Here is a 19,458-nt window from a genome sequence, read left to right on the forward strand (position 1 = left end):
CACCATCACCACCACCATCATCATCACCACCATCACCACCACCATCATCACCACCACCATCACCATCATCATCATCACCATCACCATCACCACCACCATCATCATCACCACCATCACCATCACCATCACCACCATCACCATCACCATCACCATCACCATCAAAATCAATACTAATCCCTGAAGCCCTGAATTCTAAAGAAGGCGAACAATCTTGCTGCTGTTGATCCCCCATCGTTCCATGCTCGTGGTGAATTCTAATTGCTCACCACTCTCTTCCAACTTTCCCTAAAGAAATCCTCTTCCTTCTAACTTCGCCTATAAAGTGTCTACAGGATGCACCTGTAGAATCTGCGGTTGCACAGGAAGAATCTGCGGTCACAGAACCTGCCAATCCTCTTACAAAATATACCAAAATACTACAGTATCCAGGCCATGCCTGGGGAGGAGCAAAGCCCTATTTGCTCTGCACACATTTGCTTGGCCAGCCCTGTGAAGAGGTTGAACTTCCCCTCCTCGTATCACCAAACCCAATTCCTTAATTGTATCTACTCGGGTCTGACTGGCTGAAGATGAGGACTATTCTACCCACTCCAGACCCCCAGGTGGGACCCACCAGCCACAGACGTCTCGCCTCTGGCCCTCAGGCTCCATCACTCTGTCCTCAGGCTTGGGTGACAACTCACCACCATACCCAGAGCCCCCAGAAAGTCAAAGGTTCATTATCACATTTTTCTAAGTTAACACATTTTTAGATCCTTTTTCAGCTTGATTTTTTTTTTTTTTCAGCTCAGTCTTACATGTCAGTTCTAATGGCCTGTGGTCAATCACTTGAACCTTGGAGGTGGAGGCTGCAGTGGGCCGAGATCAAGCCACTGCACTCCAGCCTGGGCGACAGAGCGAGACTCCCTCTCAAAATAATAAACAAAAAAAGAAATAAAAAATAAATAAATAGAAAAAGAAGAAGGACGGAAAGACATTAAAGAACCAGAAATCGGGGTGGGGGGGAGTTGACAGACACACACATCAGTCTCTGTGAATCGAAAACACAGTTGGCTGCCTAAGCGACATCCAACCCGTCCCGCCTCTCTATTTCCAGAATCCCCGTTTGAAAGTGCCCGTGCCCAGCCCCCAGGAGACACATCCCTGGCAGCTCCGCTTACCACCAGGAGCGGCCATGCGGCCTGGCTGCGAAGGGAACCCTGCTCTTCCAGGAAGACGCCGCCCTGCCCTGGTGATGGCTCCTCCCATCACCCCATGGTGGCGACGACTCCTTCAGAGCTGTGAGGACGAGGCCCAGTGACTTGGAGCTTAGATCCTGAGGACATCACCGAGCCAGCGAACCAGTGCCAACAGCTACCTGCCTCCAGGCATCTTGCTGAGAAACTTAACCCCTATTTGCTCAAAAGTCCTTGCGTCTGCTTTTCTGTTACCTACAGCAAACACACATCTTCACGGAAAGCCCTGGACACAAGGCACCCTGTGTCAACCGGAAAACCAACGATGCCCCACTCACCACTCGAGAACACGGGGAAGGAAAGAAAGACACTGACCGCTGGTGGCTCAATTAACTCTGCCAGCATGTCCTGAGAATGTGCCATGCGTGTGCCAGTCACTGGAACAGGAGGACGAGTGCCTCCAGCCACGGCCCAAAAGAAGCTCACAGTCTAATGGGTAGATGGACACAAATTCATACTCTCTTGGAGGAAACCACAATGGGAGCTAAGTTACAAGTAGAAAACATTGTGGGCCGGGCACGGGGGCTCAAGCCTGTAATCCCAGCACTTTGGGAGGCCGAGACGGGCGGATCACGAGGTCAGGAGATCGAGACCATCCTGGCTAACACAGTGAAACCCCGTCTCTACTAAAAATACAAAAAACTAGCCGGGTGAGGTGGCGGGCGCCTGTAGTCCCAGCTACTCGGGAGGCTGAGGCAGGAGAATGGCGGGAACCCGGGAGGCGGAGCTTGCAGTGAGCTGAGATCCGGCCACTGCTCCAGCCCGGGCCACAGAGCGAGACTCCGTCTCAAAAAAAAAAAAAAGAAAAGAAAACGTTGTACAGGGCAAGGAGCAACGAGTCCCTGGGGATCCAGCCATCCTCGGCCTACTTTCCTCCTATCCCTTGCACAGAGAAAACACACACCACGGTCGCACAGTTGCTCAAGTCTGTATTCAATGTCCTCACCTACAAAAGAAATTATAAGAGAAAAAAGATAAACATGTAACAGATAAGTTTTTAAGGTGGCTCCTTTAAAACCATCTCAAAGACTTATAAACTCTCTTTTAGCATTTGCTTTGAATATTACAGACTAAAAATCACCATTGAACAGAAACAAATCGCCTGAAGGAACAGAGAAAAGTTTCCTATGAAACTGAAGATTATGCTACTATGGATAGTAAATAAAATTCTCAATTTTCACCAAATCATATCTAATTTGGTTATTTTAAGGCGAGTGACACCACACGTACTTCAAATACCACATCGAGCAGGGAAAATGTCACCCAGAAAAAAGGATGCCGCCAATGCCATGAAAGCGGCAGCGTGTTCATCTGTGGCTCTCGCATGCCCTGCCTGACGCCCAGATCATTCTGCAGACGAAACAGCCGCTGAGAGCAATTTCTGCTAGTGAGCTCTGAAGGACTGGTAAGAACCGATTGAGAGGGAATAAATGAGAGGGAAAAAGCAAGCACAACTCTAGTTATACAGCATGTGGAAACAGTGGCAATTTTGGTTTGCTGGTTTTATTATCTTTTCCATTTCTCTAACTTTCAATAACATTTCTGTTAATGATGATCACAGAAACCCTTCAGTGACAAAACGAGCAGAGGAAAGAAACAGGCGCGGCTCCTGCCGTAAGTGGGAACACACGAGCGAAAGCGGGCCACGGCCCGCGGCAAGCTCAGAGGGAAAGCAGAGGAACAGTGCTGTGGGGGAAGCCACGGAGGGCAAAACGCAAACCCACAGCCACACGGTTGGAAAAGCCCACCCTTGGCTCAAGGAGGTACCATCGCATTGTTGCTGAGCTGCCACTGGATGGTAGTGTCAATTACTTACCTAGTACATTTAAGAAACAACGAAAACCAGAGACACAGGACCATGTATGCCCCAAAGGAAGGCGAGAAAAGTCCAGCTGAAGAGTCAGCGAACCATCAAATGACAAGTGGCTGCCATGTGACACTCACTGCAGGGGACCTGAGGACAGAGCAGGGCCAGCAAGGATCTGCGTGTGGCTGGGTCACTGCACGCACAGAAGGGCTGTGCGGGCGGGAGTTTGTTCCCTCCGCCCCGGCGCCTCTGCACTGGGCAGTTCTAGGTGGCCGGGGGCTGCCTTCCTTGAGAAAGCCCTTCCCCGATGAGACTCCAGGGCAAGGCGGAGTTAGCCAGAGCCTTCATCTTCGTCCCTCACGTTATTCTCTTCTGAGGCTGTGCCTGCCTTTCAGTAAGCATCTGGACACACACAGGCACTTTCAGTAAGCATGCTGGACATACACAAGCACACACAAGTGTAAGCAGGCTGGACACACACAGGCACGCGCAAGTGTTAGCACCCCCCACCCATAAGGCCAACGTGCCCCTGCTGTGGTAACGAAGCACAGGCTGCAAGGACAGCGCCTGGCCACTAGAGGGCGACGCTGGACGCCGACAGCCGGGTCGCCAGAACCAAGCGCCCTCCCGGCCTCGGCTCCTGGCGCCGGGCCCCAGCTCCCACACCAGAAGCCAGGATCTCCAACAAGGCCCACAGGAGAGAAAACCGTCCCCCTTCTTCGGGCCTCCAACAGCACCGAGAATGCCCACTGTCTACACTAACCAGAAATGTGTGACCTGGAGGCTGGGAGCCCAGCCCGGGGTGACCCTGGTTCCCAGCCGGCTCAGGCCTCATTGTGGGGCTGGAGGGCAGCTGCCAGCTTAACCTTGTCTCAAGCTCCTCAGCTGTAAACCAGCGATACGGCCAGCAATCTGGGGCACACAGGAAGGGGGCGGGGGTACAGAGAGGGGTCTGGTGACTGATAACATAATCTCTACAGCACAGTGCCCAGCAGAGAGTAAAGGCCCCCAACTGTGTCATTATTTAAATACACCGCTTTCCCTGGCTCTCTTGTTTCATGAGGATGTGATTTTGTCTCCCCAGTGAAATGTCATCTCTGGAGTGTGCTCTGATTTCTGTGTCTATCGGCTGTTCCCCGTCCCTACAGACCCCAGGCTCTAAGCTATAGGGGTCCTGGCTCTCGCCTTCTCGCCAGTCTACCCAGGTCCAGATCCCATTAGCCCCCGACTCACGCAGCCCACCCCACCCACATCCCCAGCCCATGGCCTCCACTCTTGCCCCCTAGTCTCCCACCCTACTCTGACTCTCCCGCAGCCCCTCCCAAGAGCTCCCCAAGGACTCTGCCTAGTCCACGGCCACTGGCAACACACTGCTCAGAAGCAGCCATCAGCTCTTCCTGCCACAGAATAGCAACCACTTTCCCATGCTCTGCACCACGCTTTACTCCCCCGGTTCAAAACCTCCCAGAGGCTTCATGCTGTGCTCAAAGTAAAAGCAGAGCTCCTTCTCCTGGACTTCTCAGCCCTGGGGACCAGGTCCCCGCCTGCCTTGCAGGCCTCTCCCCGCACCCCACGCAGCCACCAGGCCAGAGCCTCAGCAACCCCTCAAGCACACGAAGCTCTATTGCCCACAGGACCTTTGCACCTCTGGGACTGTCCCTGGAATGCTCATGCCCCCTCTTCAAATGCCTGCCTCCATGCAGCTCTCGCCCCAGAAGCAGCCAACTGCAGAGCAGCTCCAGTCTCTTCCCTCCACATGCCTTGACTCTCCCTAGATGCTTCCTGATGGTTGTGGGGTTACTAAGCGAGTTCCGTCTGTCTCCTCACATGAGAATGTCAGCTCCTTGAGGGCAGGGCCCTTGCAAGCCTAGCTGCCGATCCCTCCCCACTGCCCACAACCACAGCAGGTGCCCAACAGAGCCTGGATGAATGAGTGACTCCACAAGAATTCCCACAAGGACCCTGCAGGGCAGGTCTCATGCCCCCTCTACAGCTGATGAGACAGGCAGGTTGAGCCACTTCATGAGTAAGGACACGGCCAGCCATCACACTGAGAGCCTACCCCAAGGCCACACCTGCTTCCTCCTGTCACCAACGGCCCAGGCCCCTTCAGGGCTGCCCTCCTGCCATAGACACCAAGGGGGCATCTATTCATATTAGTGCTCCCAAGGTGTACAGCTCCAAACTTCCGTTCATGCCCTCCCAACCCCCAAAACACCCACTCCTGCTGACCTCCATCTATCAGCACACTCTTATAAAGCCCAGACTGGGTGCTCACCCCTCGGGGGAAGTGGAACATGGCCGTGGCCTGGCCCCACTCCTTGACAGAAGGGTAGTCATGCCTTCTGTCCTACTCTTTGAAAGCGTTGAGGGCCAGAGCTGAGCTCCACACACAGTTTGCCCTCCGAGGCCCCACTGGGGGGCTCTAGACGGCGGGCCCTAGACGGCCCTCAGGAAACTGCATGTACTGCAGGCTACCAAATCGCACTACCATTTACCAGACACACGTGACCAACATGAGTGTCATTTTCTGTGGCTTCAGAGTAGGCAGTCTTTGTGTGAGTAAATATTGAGCCAATGCTAAGAGCAAAATGAGCTGTTAAGTTCTATTTGCTACTTTCATCCCCCGGCTCATAACAGAGTGTAAGCTAAACAAAGAAAAACAGCACTCCGCTGGACAGAATGATATTCCGCAGGTAGACTCATTTCTGCAGGCCCTTCTCACATTGGTGATTTGCTTCTCCAACATTGGCAAATATTTGCCACTTACGTCTTTCATGTAATGTGAAGCCAGTACATTCCACTGTCTTCCAAAGCTATCTCAACTGCCTTATAAAAACAGGCAATTTACTGGCGATGTTTTCTCTTGCTACTAAATGCAAATGCAGTAATTGTTTAACTTTGAAAGCTCTGCATTGAGCTTTTTGGTTTTAGATTTGATATTTACATAGAATTATAAAGAAAGAGAAAAACCCACAGTCCCCTCAACCTAACAAAATAACTTGATTTTTACATGGTAAAATCCAGCCCTACATACTCCCATCTTCCCACAAGTCTTGAAAGCTTGACTTTTAAGTATGATTTTAATTTCCAAAAGTTGCTTCAATTACAAAGTCCTCCAGAATGTTCCAGGTGGGTACTCAGAGCCTGGCCCAGCACAGGCTTCCCATCCTGCTTTCACCAGCTGTCTCTCCGCCACCTGCCTATTGCTGGAAACCACGGGACACAACCAGGACAACATCTGTAAGTCACCTGACTCATCAATGACTACAAAAGTGACCATATACGTCAGTGGCGCAAAAATCAAGTGAGAAGATAAAAAGATAAAAAGGCCAGTTCAAATGAACATAACAACCACCATAAAAATAACTACCATTTTTGAGTGTTTAGTATGTGCTAGGCACTCTCTTAAGCATGTTATACGTACTATCTCATTTAAACTGCAAAACGAGCACTGCTTTCATCATGCCTATCACGCAAACAAGAACTCTGACATGCAGGATCATCACCAAGCTGGCTCAAGGTCACGTGGCGAGTAACCAGTGGAGCCAGCTCTCCACACAGGCAGCCTGGCCCCAGGACCTACTCTCCTAGGTGCAATGTGGTTCTGCATCCCCGCACCACCCTGGAGGCACGAGCGCCAGCAGAGAAGGGGCGCTGGCATGCTAGGAGAGGACGTGGCTAATACATCAACCACAAGACTGTACTCCTGTAAGCACGACCTACCTTTATCTCCTGTCTTGGTGGGTGACACTTCCACCTACCCGGTGCTCTAGCCAAAATCACAGAGTCATCCCCCACAGGCGCGACGGCTCACGCCTGAAAGCCCAGTGCTTTGTGAGGCTGAGGCAGGAGGATCCCTTCTCGCCTCACCCATGGCTAGGGATGCTCTGTGAGCGTCATCATCACAGAAGGAGGTTCAGGCGCCTGAAGAAACGCTCTCGAGGGCTGGGCGCGGTGGCTCAAGCCTGTAATCCCAGCACTTTGGGAGGCCGAGACAGGCGGATCACGAGGTCAGGAGATCGAGACCATCCTGGCTAACAGGACGAAACCCCGTCTCTACTAAAAAATACAAAAAACTAGCCGGGCGAGGTGGCGGGCGCCTGTAGTCCCAGCTACTCGGGAGGCTGAAGCAGGAGAATGGCGTAAACCCGGGAGGCGGAGCTTGCAGTGAGCTGAGATCCGGCCACTGCACTCCAGCCTGGGCAGCAGAGCGAGACTCCGTCTCAAAAAAATAAAAAAAAAAGAAATGCAGAGACCCCAGAGCGTCTCTCTACAGAACACTTCAGCAACAGCAACAAAGGAAAAAGGGGAGGTCTTCGGCGCGAAGAGCTGGCAGACGCCGCCTCAGCCGAGTGATCGGAGTCCACGTCAATGCCAGGACCCACCAGCACCACGCGCCCCGCCGCGGTGACCGAGAAGAACACAAATCCCTTCAGGGATGTTCCTGCCAGAAATTATCGACCAGAATCTCACCGTGGGCCAACACCAGACAAGCACAAACCAAGGGACAGCCCACAAAATCACTGGCCTGTGCTCTGCTAAAGTGTCAAGATCGAAACGCAGAGACAGGCGAGGCTGCTGCTCCAGGCTGATGGAGAAGGCAGAGGCGTGACACCCAGATGGAACGCATGGTCCCCCACTGGAGTCTGGGCTAAGAAAAAAACAGAGAAAGGACGTTCCTGGGACGACTGGCAGAATGTGACTGTGGACTGCGGATTCTAATAATAAAAGTGTAAAATAGTACTGGGTCAGTGTTCAGTTTCCTGATTTTGACACCTGTGCTGTGATGATACTGAGGGAATGTCTTTGTGCTTAGGAAACAGCGAAGGTTTTAGAGGTAAAGGGATATATCTCCGACTGACTCTCACATGGTTCAGGAATATATATATATATATATATACACACATACACACACACATACACACACACACACACACACACAGGCACACACATGCAGAACGGTAACGGGCAAATGTAAACAACTGGTGATTCTGGGTGCAGAGCATATGGGAGTTGTTGGCACTATTCTTGCCAACTGTTCTGCAAGTTTGAATTGCATCAACATAAAACGTTTAAAACAACACATGCATGGGCCATCACTGGAAGGAGACACCTGGAACTGTGGAAAGGAAGGGAAGGTGGAGGCTGGGACAGGCCTCATTTTCACACAGACCCTGCTGTGCTGTGTCATGTTATAACACATGCAAGTGTTGCTGTTTCAAAAAAACAAACATAAGGAAGAAACAACCACCCACTTTGAGAACTCTGCACAGAGCTGTGTCCTCCTTGCCAACAGACCTTCCAAGAGCCCTCCCCAGCCTCGGGAACACAGCTCCAGCCACGCCCTCTGAACCGCTGCTTCTGCCCAGAAACCCTCTCCCTGCCCTGGGCCTGAGCATGAAGGCCCAGATGCTGCAAGCTCCTGCATGGCCCCTGCACGGCTCCTGCGTGGCTCCCGGCGGCCCATCCGCGTGCACCACTCGCCACCTCCTGGCCAAGCCCGGCGTTGCGCCTCCGGCTCTCAGAGTGCCACAGGGACACTGGCCGTAACTGAACAGGTTTGTTCCCCCAGTGAAGCAATCTCATGACCAAGGCCGCATTCCGGTCCTCCCGAGAGTTCCAGCATCTAGCAAACGCCTAGCCAGAGTGGCGCTCCACAGAGATGAGATACGGAAAGGAAGGACGAGGATTCAGCAGGAATGCCACCAGAAGAACTCAAAGCAAGTGCGTTCCACAGAGCCTGGCCACGGCAGTGGGGACACTGCGCGTGCCTGGAAGCAACTCGCGCAGGAAGAGTCACGCTGGTGACTGTGCTCTGCCCTGCGGGCCTGCCCCTCTGCCCCAGCCTCACCCTTGCCCCTTGCAGGGCTCACAGCCTGTCACCCTCTGATGACTGCCAGCTCCAGGGCAGAAAGATGCAAAACCAGCAAATCGAGTTGATGGTCACCAGTGCTGTGCCCCCATGAGCCACTGTCTTCAGAATACTATGGCCAACAAGGATGTCCACCGGGCCAGCCTCAAAGGGCTCACCAAGGGCGGCAATAATGAAGACTGCAATTGGGACAACAAGAAAACAGAATGGGCCAGGCGCGGCGGCTCACGCCTGAAAGCCCAGTGCTTTGTGAGGCTGAGGCAGGAGGATCTCTTGAGCCTAGGAGTTCAAGACCAGCCTGGGCAACACAGGGAGACCCCTATCTCTAGAAAAAATTGTTTAAAGAATTTGGTGAGCGTGCTGGCACAATCCTGTAGTCCCAGATACTCAGGAGGCTGAGGCAGGAGGATTGCTTGAACCCAGGAATTCCAGGTGGCAGTGCGCTGTGATTGCACCACTGCCCTCCAGTCTGGGCGACAGAGTAAGACCTTGTCTCAAATTTTAAAAAAAGAAAACCAAAAGGAACGCAAAATACATTTTCAAATTGCATTGGAAAAACACTAACAAAACATGTCTAAAGGCAACTATCAGCACAAATTGCTACTACCTTAGTGACTTACTGACTTGAAAATATTACGTGAACTCATCACTTTCCTGCAAGGCAAATTACACACGGAAGCGTGTGCATTACATAAGCCCACACGGAATCCTTTAAGATGTGATCTATTTCAGAAACAGCAAGAAATGTCTGTGCGTGTCCTGCAGAGGGCAGGGTGCTTACCAAGGTCTGTGTTGGGGCCGGCAAGCAGCTGCTTGAACTTGTCGAGCCGGGAGGCCTCTCTTTCGCTCAGTGCTGAGCTGCTGAGGGTGCTGGGGTCAGATGTGCCACCCAGCGTGACAGTGGCCGCGTGTGGGAGAGACTGGGACCTCTGCAGAGGGGCGGCATCGCTGGCACTTTCTGCAGGGGTGAGAGAACGGGGGTGAGGGTGAGGGCGTTCCTCTCGACCGCATGTTCCTCCTGGCTGTGCCACTGTCTCTTTGTGAACGCTGTCGGGTCACAGTGGTCCCTTCTTCCCATCGCTGAGCAGCGGGGACCTCAGTTTCTTGAGCAATAACATAGAACTGACACCTTTGAAATTCACTGGCCTCACTGGCAGAGGATCATTCATCAATGAAATGGAGCACCTCGCAGAAAAGCAACACAATGACAGTCAGAAAAGTCCAGGGCCCCTCGGGCTGTGTTGGCGGTCAGGCTCCCACCAGTGCCGGGGGTGGAGGATCAGGGCCTGCCCAGGGGACACGACCCAGAGGGTCCGTGCAGGAGGGTATCCTCGGGTCAGCCAGGCCTGAGCGTACAGGGCAAGTCCACGAGTAACCGTGAGCGAAAGGAGAAAGCCTGCAGAGGCGCTGAGGACAGGAGGCAACGGTGGGGACAGAGCAGGAAGCAGGGCACTGCGAGGGCGCTCACCTGCTGTCTCAAGAGCATGCCCAACCCGCCACCTGCCTGGCCCTCCCTGGGTCTCCCCAGTGCCGTGGGAGGAAGGTCCCACAGCGACCCTCATCCCAAGGAAAAAAGGAAGCCAGACAAGTAAGGAATGGCACCTTCCCAGACCCCACCACAGGCAGTGACCGAGGTGGCACTAGAGTACAAGCTGCCCGCCCTCCCTCCCATCCTCCGCTGCTGCCCACCAAGGCCTCGCGGACCCCCAAGATGGACAGGCCCACAGGGGCCTAAGCAGCAGGTGAGACAGCACGTTCCATGAAGCAACCCAGGACCGGGTCAGCCCAAGGGAAGACCCTAAGGCCCTCAGGTCACTCAACACGGCCACCCAAGACCAACAAGCAAGAGGCTGGGAAAGGCTCCAGACTCCTAGGTCTAAATCCTGTCTAGCTATCTCATCTTTCAAAAACTGAAAATTAAACTAGAGTGAAAAATAAACTCCAGGAAATGTACCGGCTGACATCCGCTCCAGCAGCCGCGGGAGCAAGGAGATAGGAGCCGCACTTCCCCGTGCCCTCCTTCCCACACAGCACCCCCATTTCCTTCATAACCTGGGGATGGGGGAAAAGAATTCCCACAGAAACCCTCAGGCTGTCTAGGAGCCAAGCAACCTATGGCCTCTGGGCAGAATGTGGTCCAGTCCAATTTCCAGCGAAGTCTGCTAAAGTGGGGGCATCGACTTCAGAGCACCGCCCTGTCTCCTCCCCCGACCCCCGCTGCCCACTCTCCCTGACACCCCCCAACCCCCGGGAGACTCTCCTCCCAGCAGCCTCAGCGCCCTTGCTGTGACTCCTTTTTGTAGCAGCCGCACGCCTGCAGTGGGCTGGGGCCCCAGGCCGGGGCATCTGGTTCCAGAGTTCCTACTGCCGGCCTTGCCGCAGGGCGGGCTGAGAACCAGCACCCAAGCAGAGGGGAGGACCATGGGGAACAGTGCCCCTGTCCCTCCTTCAGAGGCTGTTGCTTCAGCAGCACTGACAGTTCCTCAGAATCAACATTCAGCAGGAAGAGCAGCTGTGCACCGAGTTCCAGAATGAAAGGTGCTCAGCTGGACTTCCCTGCGATCATTATAGAAATGACTGATGTGGCTTCATCAGGACATGTAAGGGGCCACTCAGTCCTGAGCGGGGCCCACAAGTCCATGCCCTAGTGTTGCTGCAAAGTTTAATGAGTTTAGGCCGGGCGCGGTGGCTCAAGCCTGTAATCCCAGCACTTTGGGAGGCCAAGACGAGCAGATCACGAGGTCAGGAGATCGAGACCATCCTGGCTAACACAGTGAAACCCCGTCTCTACTAAAAAAATACAAAAAAATACTAGCCGGGCGAGGTGGCGGGCACCTGTAGTCCCAGCTACTCGGGAGGCTGAGGCAGGAGAATGGCGTGAACCCGGGAGGCGGAGCTTGCAGTGAGCTGAGATCCGGCCACTGCACTCCAGCCTGGGCAACAGAGCGAGACTCCGTCTCAAAAAAAAAAGAAGTTTAATGAGTTTAGTATCACAGAGAAGTGATACTGTATGTGCCGCACAGGAAATGATCAATTATATGGTATCACCGTTACTATACTGACGTGCTCAAAAAAGGCTTGCCCAGAAAGCAAACACCGGAAAAGTGGCCAACTCCAAGGCAGGCGGCGGGGGGGCCCAAGACAACGAGGTCACAGGCTCCCTTCTCCCAGTGCAAGCTGTCTGGAGCATCCTTTGTTTGGCTCTTCCAGGATGAGGCCATCCCAGGGTGACATCCCACAGCTCCCCGACCCCGGCTGGTCGCAGCCTGAGCCTGCCTCTTGTCAGATCCCCCAGCCACACACGGTGTGGTCCTGCGGCCCTGGTCACTCTCAGCCTGACAGCACCCTGCATCTTGGGGGTAGGGGGCGGGGTGCTGAGAGGCTCACAGAGCTTCAATGTCAGCACCACCCTCCAGGAGTAGAGGAAGTCAGGGATCCTGCCAACTCCAACTCTGCCCAGGCTGAAGGGTGCTGCCCAGGATGGGCCTGCAGGAGGCGGTCAGTGCATGCTTCAGTCAGTCACCAGGTTTCCAAGCCTCCCACAAAGGCCATCACCAGATTTCCACTTACAAGTTCAAAGACTTTAAAATGTATTAGACTCCAAAAAGAAAACCGATCAAAGGAAATCACGCACAGCGTTCTCAACTAATGAGAGCTGTAACATTTTAGAAGTCAACCAATTCCTAGAAAGTGGTTTTAAAAACTAGACCTAGGTATGAAACCTAGTTCTGCAGGTTACCTCACACTCTTCTAACAATCTCCATCTTCTCAACTGGAAATATGGGGAGAGCACCCTAGCCCCCAGAAGACCTTGGAGGGAGGTACCTATGAGGGCCTGTGGCCGCCCTGGCTAGCCCTCGCCCCTGCCCCTCACCCCCTGCCTCCCAACAGCACTGCTCACGCAAGGACACCCTGACCTCCTCGTTTAAGATGACACTTACTTGCCACTGCCCTCACGGCCACCGCGTTCCCACCCCATTCTCTGCCTCTCTTGACCATGGCACCTGCTGCCTCCCAGCACACCCTGTGCCCCCTTGTTGGCTGTGGGCAGTGCTGCATCCGCCCCTCTCACCAGAACGGACTTTCCACAGGGCACAGACAGGCCTCAGTCTGTCCAGTGGGGCATCCCAAGCTCTGAAAACAGTGCTCGCGGCCCACGGCGGGTTCATCACACGACCGTGCCGCTTTTCCATCACAGACGTGATGGCCTGCAGCACCTAAAGAGCGGCAGCCACAGAAACAGCCTCGAGAACAGCTGCTGCGCCCCAGTGCCACGCACACGGCACCAGACACGACCCTACCCGAGGGGGTCAGAATGCGAATGTGGCCGACCCAAAAGTCAGACTCCCAGCCCCTTCGGACCTCAGCCCACGTGTATGCACCCCCGGCAGGAATCCTGTAAGCTGACCAGAGCGCCAGCCCCTAAACCTGCAGGGGCCTGACCATGTCACCCATGGAACCCATGGAACCACTGCAAGCTGGTGGAGTTAGGAGGGAGACAGGGTCCCCAGGCGCTTGCTCCCCCGTGGCCCTCTCACGGCTGGCCCACAACAGCCTGGTGCCTCCACTCCACTCGGAGGAGAGACGCACTTAGCTAGGACGGAAGAAAACACGTGGGGGCCCCAGGATAGAGCACAGGCTGCTCCCCTACCCGTGGAAGAGAACCGTAGGGGCTCTCATGGGCCAGGGGGCCTGCTGCACATGAGGATGGGAACCCACTCATTCTCCCACAGTTGAGTGGGTCCTGGCCACTTTCTTAGCCTGGCCAGACGCCCAGATCATCTCTTCAGTCCTCCCATCATACCTGCAGGACAGGACGTGTGGCTCTCACTGACAGACTTCACCAGCCGGAGGTCACCACTGGGAGGGGAGGGCGGCTCTGCCTCAGGCCTGGGTTTCTGCTGAAGCCCTGGCCCCTCCTGCAGCGTGGGCCGCCCCTGCCGCTGGCTGTGGTTCCGCAGCACCCGGTTGGCCGTCTCCATGACCACCTCGGAGTTCAGGCTCTCTGCCGCCATGGCCAGGAGCTCGTCATCGTCCTCCCCAGCGTCCCAGGCATCGCTGGTGTTGCTCTCAAACTCCTGAAAGGTGCTGACCCTCTTGGCCTTCACTGGTGTGGTCGGCATCTTGGCCGTGGACTTCAGCAAACTGCAATGCAAAGGTGGTCTTTACTCGTACATGCTCGAAGCTTTCACCCAAAACCAGCCAGGAAAGAACTCCCAGGTGAAAAGACAGGCATAGAAGTTTTCAGCTTCGATCTAGCAATAGTGAGTGAAAAAGCAAACAGGATTCACAGAGGCAGCCCAAAGAGCACAGCAGGTGAAGCCCACGAGGACTCAGTGGCAGGAGGGGAGGGGGCTCCAGGAAGGCCACCTGGGAGGAGGCACAGGGCCACATGGTGGTGCCCTGCAGGCCCAGCCCAGCTCACTCTGGCCAGTGGCACCTTCCCCGAGTCCCAGTAAGGCTCCTGCCCAGCAGTGGGGGGTGTGGGCCAGGAGTGCCTGTGCAGGGTATGGGCCTGTGGTATACGGATTTGAAGACACGATCATTTAAACAACATTCCCCCAAAATATGACAACACAACACCGGCCCCACCTCATGTCAGAAACTTGTCAGACAGGTGCAGTCCTGCAGGGCCACACCAGCCAAGCACAAGTCCCACACCCTGTGCTCCCGCCTGCTGTGGAAGGGCCAGGACAGGCCAGGGCCGGGCTCCAGCAGCTGGTGGAGAATGTGGGAAGGAGGAGTGGAAAGGACAAGCCAGCAGGAATGGCCTGCAACCAGGCTGCCCGTGGCTAAAGGATGCCGGCTCCTGGCTCTCCCCAGGGCTCCCCCGCCTCCCTGTAACAGGCTGTGGCTCCCACATCTGCCGTCCTCACTGGGATGGGAAGCATGGGGTGCGCAGCATCTCACACAAAGCGACTGCTTGATCAGTGTGGCTGAATGAGAAACCACTCTACTCCCTCAGGAATGCCTGGGAGCAGAAGGGAAGCAGGAAGACCAGGGTTGCCACAGCCCTCCCACATCAGAGCCGAGATGCCAAGTGAGATTGGAACGTCACTTACGTGCCATGTAACAGTGGATCAAAGGGGGGGTGCTGGGCGCCATACACATGCTGGATGCTGATGGAAAAGAAAGGGAAAACCAGTGAGCCTCTCTCCTGCCTTCCCAAGAGCCTACCACCAGCGCAGCCAAAAGGTGGGCTCCCAGGAACCCACAGGACTGAAGGAAGCAGCTCATCATTGGCTGCTGCAGGCCTCCCAGCAGCCACCCAGGGTCCTGAGGGCCCAGTTCAGAAGGGATGAACGGCACCAAACAAGCCCACACCCCACACCCCACACAAGCAGGGCATTCAGCCCCTCCCTGAGAATGGGCCTCAGCCCAACAAGCACCACCACAGACCCTCGGGCATCCACACGGTGATAAGGGTGTCTGGGAGTGCAATGAAGGGACTGCAGACTCTGCCCACAGACTAAAAACTCCAAGAAACGCCCATCTGGGAATTCTCAACTGCCATCATTTTGTCTGAAACTGAATGCAGAATTACAAAAGATAAATATAATTTTTTTAAAGATTTAATGGGCTGGACGCAGTGGCTCATGCCTGTAATCCCAGCACTTTGGGAGGCGAAGGTGGGTGGATCACAAGGTCAGGAGTTCGAGACCAGCCTGACAAACATGATGAAACCCCGTCTCTACTAAAAATACAAAAATTAGCTGGGCATGGTGGTGCACGCCTGTAATCCTAGCTACTGGGGAGGCTGAGGCAGGAGAATGACTTGAATCCAGGAGGCAGAGGTTGCAGTGAGCCGAGATTGAGCCACTGCATTTCAGCCTGGGTGACACAGCAAGACTCCGTCTCAAAAAAAAACAAAGATTTAATTGTTTTATTATCAAAGTCTTTATTATAAAAGTCTTATATTCATCAGAGCAAATTTGGAAAACCAATGGAAATGAAATACTCCACATGGCAGACACTGTTGGTTGACTGATCAACCTCTACCCAGAAGCCTTTGCTCCTTTGGCTGACTTCAGCCACGGCTGGCCCTGTGACACACATTTATTTCTCACAGCCAGCAAGAAATAAAAGGGGGTTTTTACTTTTCTGTGAAAAAAAAAAAAAACAAGCTTAGCTAGCACCCCTTTGGCCCCTAACTTCTCTCCATTTTTTTCCGCCTGGAACACAGAGGTGAGGCCTGGGACCTCAGCCATCCTGAGTGAGTGAAGATGCCACCATGAAGGGCAGCAGGGCAGACAGGCGGGAAAGAGCATGGGGCTATGAAGGCTTTGAGCTGCTGCCCAACCCTGCGCTGCTCACCACAGACTACCAGACACATGAAATAAACGAATCTCTGTTTGTTGATGGCAATACTGGCAATGTTGGGAGGCCGAGGTGGGTGGATCGCTTGAGCTCAGGAGATTAGGACCAGCCTGGGCAACAGGGCGAAACCGTGTCTGTACAAAAAATATAAAAATATTGGCTGGGCGTGGTGACACAAGCCTGTGGTCCCAGCTACTTGGGAGGCTGAGGTTGCAGTGAGCCAAGACGGCACCACTGAACTCCAACCTGGGTTACAGAGTGAGATCCTGTCTCAAAAAAATAAAATAAGTGATTACAAAAAAATGGTGGGATGATCACTCGAGCCTGGGAGGTGGAGGTTGTAGTGAGCCAAGAAGGTACCACTGCACTCCAATCTGGGTTACAGAGTAAGACCCTGTCTCTAAAAAATAAAATAAAATGGGGATTACAAAAAAGGAATAAAGATATTTGGAGACAAATATTTGCACACAACTATGATAACCTCTTGAGGATAGACTCCTAGAAATGGAAAGCTTGGGACATAAAGCATGCATTAAAAATGCTGCTGGTCCACACTGCCAAAGAGCCGTGGCTCATATCCCACCAGCAAAGTCCGACACCACACATCACTGCTCATTCAACAGGAGAACAGTGGTCTCCGTGTCAGCTATGTGCCTTTCCATTCATTAGTGAGGTAAAACTTTTTTTTAATTTTGTTCATTTTTACCTCTTCTTTTTGTAAATTGTTCATACCCTTTGTCCATTTTCTAATGAGGTGCTCACCACTTTCTTACTGCTTTGCAAAAAAAAACCTTGTAAACAGAGCATTCCTTGTTAGTCATTCTGGTGGTGTGGTCAGCAGAATAACAGCCCCCACCCAAGATGTCTACATCCTAACGCCCAGAACCTGTGACTGCGTCACCTTACGTGGCAAAGGGAACTTTGCAGATGCAATTAAGGACACAAACCTGGAGGTGGGAGACCGTCCTGGGCTATCCTGGTGGGCACAATCTAATCATGGGTACTCAAAAGCAGAAAACCTTCCCGGCTGTGGCCAGAGGGAGACATGACCACAAAAGGTCACACAAATGCAACATAGCTGACTCTGAACACGGAGAAAGGGGGCCGTACGCCAAGAAATGTGGGCGGCTTCCTGGAGCTGGAGAGAGTAGGGAAAACGCTCTCTCCTGGAGCTTCCAGAAGGAACCAGCCCCACCATCACCTTGGTGTTAGCCCAGTGAGACCCACGTCAGACTTGCAAACTCTAGCAGTGTAAGATACCATGTTTCTTGTAAGCCAGTAAGTTTGTGATGATTTGTTAGAGCAGTGACAGAAAGAGAAAGGAGGTGGCCAATCTGTTTTCCTTGGTCTGGGAGGCTGAGCCACTCTTGTGTCCTTTCCTCATGATTCCACTTTGGGGACGACACTTGGAAAGGCCCAGCCCTTCCGAGAGGGCACAAACATTTCACTGCGTGCTAGCTTCATCCTTCTAGAGGGCTCGTTCCTACCCTTAAGGTTTCAATCCACCTAGAATTTATTTTATTTTGGTATATAGCATTTAGTAGTATAGTAGGAAACTTAAAAAAAAAAAAAATAGAGCTCAAATGTCATTAAGTAACCTCTCCTTTCACCCAGTGCTTCGAGAACATCATTTTTAACATTAAAATATTACATTGGGTCATTTTTCAGTTTCCCATTCAGTTTCTATTCAGTATCCCATTCCTATGCCTGCAGCACAATATATTAATTATATCAAATGTTTACTTTTATATTCTAAGATTTTTCAGCAAAATTTAACAAACATTTTTCAATACTGACTCTCAGGGCACTGGGAAGGTCAAAATAAGCACAATACAGTCCAAACTATTCAGGCCCTTACAGTTTACTTACAAAAGCAACACAAAGCAACACTTCAACTGGCATTTTGAATGTTCCATGATAATTCCTGCAAGAGCATGCCACAGGAGTATAGAAACCCAGTCTTATTGGGAGGCCGAGGAGGGTGGATCACAAGGTCAGGAGACTGAGACTATCCTGGCTAACACGGTGAAACCCCGTCTCTACAAAAAATACAAAAAATTAGCCGGGCGTGGTGGCGGGCGCCTGTAGTCCCAGCTACTCAGGAAGCTGAGGCAGGAGAATGGCGTGAACCCAGGAGGCAGAGCTTGCAGTGAGCCGAGCTCGCGCCACTGCAAGACTCCGTCTCAAAAAAAAAAAAAGAAACCCAATCTTAGAAGGAAGATTCCTTAAGAAAACAAATCACATTTAGAACAGGAAAAGTGAGGCTGGCAGAAGGTTGAGACAAACAAAACAGCATGCACCTGATCTGAAGGCCAGGAGCAGTGGAATCAGTGGGACATCAAAGTAGCAGCCACGGGCCTGTCACTGCAGTGAGCAGAAACATGAGCCCACACCTGGCCTTCCTTCAAAGGCCCAGGAGCCCAGTCCCACCCCTCACTCCACGGAGGAAGATTGGAAACCCAGAGAAGAGAAAGGAATTCAAAAGAGTCTGGCCCATTGAAGGGTTTGTTATGATTTCTCCTTCCCAAAAGAAAGCCAGTAAGGAGAATTACATGATTTCAGAAGAAAATTCTAAAGTCAGCATCCAAATGAAAACATCACATTTATTTCTGCATACACCAGAGTAAGTTTCAGTTTCAAACTGAAGAAGACCTGAAAGCAAAGCGCGGATCCCTCCTCTCAATCAGGAAGGACCTACGTGGCAGGCACTGTCCTGGGTGCTGAGGACACAGACACCATGTAGCATGAGCCACAGGTGGGTCCCAGCGGGGCTGGGGCTGGACACTTTTACCAAAGGAATGAAACACACAGAAAATGGAAGGAACAGCCCTGTGACCACCACGCTGTGTGCCACTGCTCAGCTCCGACCACTCTCAACAGCCTCCCGATGTGCTCAACATGCTGCTTCTTTTTTACTATCAATACTGCAAGCAATAAAACATAGAGAATAATCATAGTAGCTAACAGAGATGAGCATTATTCTAAACTCGTTTTTCTTTTTTTTTTTTTTTTTTTGAGACGGAGTCTCACTCTGTCACCCAGGCTGGAGTGCAGTGACCGGATCTCAGTTCAGGCCACTGCACTCCAGCCTGGGTGACAGAGTGAGACTCCATCTCAAAAAAAAAAAAGAAAAAAAAAAAAAAAAAAAAATCATAGTAGCAAAGTCTCTAGATAGTGACTGCTTTATTTATATACAGAGAATATTGATAGTTGTCCAGATAAAA

General features: G+C 52.7%; 1 protein-coding gene across 3 annotated transcripts in view; it reads right to left on the reverse strand.

The window, feature by feature from the left end:
* TBC1D22A (TBC1 domain family, member 22A) overlaps nt 1-19,458 on the reverse strand; it is a 425,787-nt gene that overhangs the window by 380,602 nt on the left and 25,727 nt on the right. Inside the window, exons 2-5 of one of the 3 annotated variants that reach the window (XM_011934741.1) lie at nt 14,980-15,036; nt 14,752-14,888; nt 13,722-14,062; nt 9,699-9,875 (exon numbers count right to left, since the gene is read on the reverse strand). In XM_011934741.1, the coding sequence (XP_011790131.1) occupies nt 9,699-9,875; nt 13,722-14,062; nt 14,752-14,780 (547 nt within the window). In that variant the 5' untranslated portion in view covers nt 14,781-14,888; nt 14,980-15,036. The remainder of the gene's footprint in view (nt 1-9,698; nt 9,876-13,721; nt 14,063-14,751; nt 14,889-14,979; nt 15,037-19,458) is intronic. The other 2 variants (XM_011934740.1, XM_011934742.1) reach the window with 2 other exon arrangements.

Source organism: Colobus angolensis, unplaced genomic scaffold (genome assembly GCF_000951035.1).
Source record: "Colobus angolensis palliatus isolate OR3802 unplaced genomic scaffold, Cang.pa_1.0 Scaffold138, whole genome shotgun sequence".
Taxonomy (NCBI): Eukaryota; Metazoa; Chordata; class Mammalia; order Primates; family Cercopithecidae; genus Colobus; species Colobus angolensis.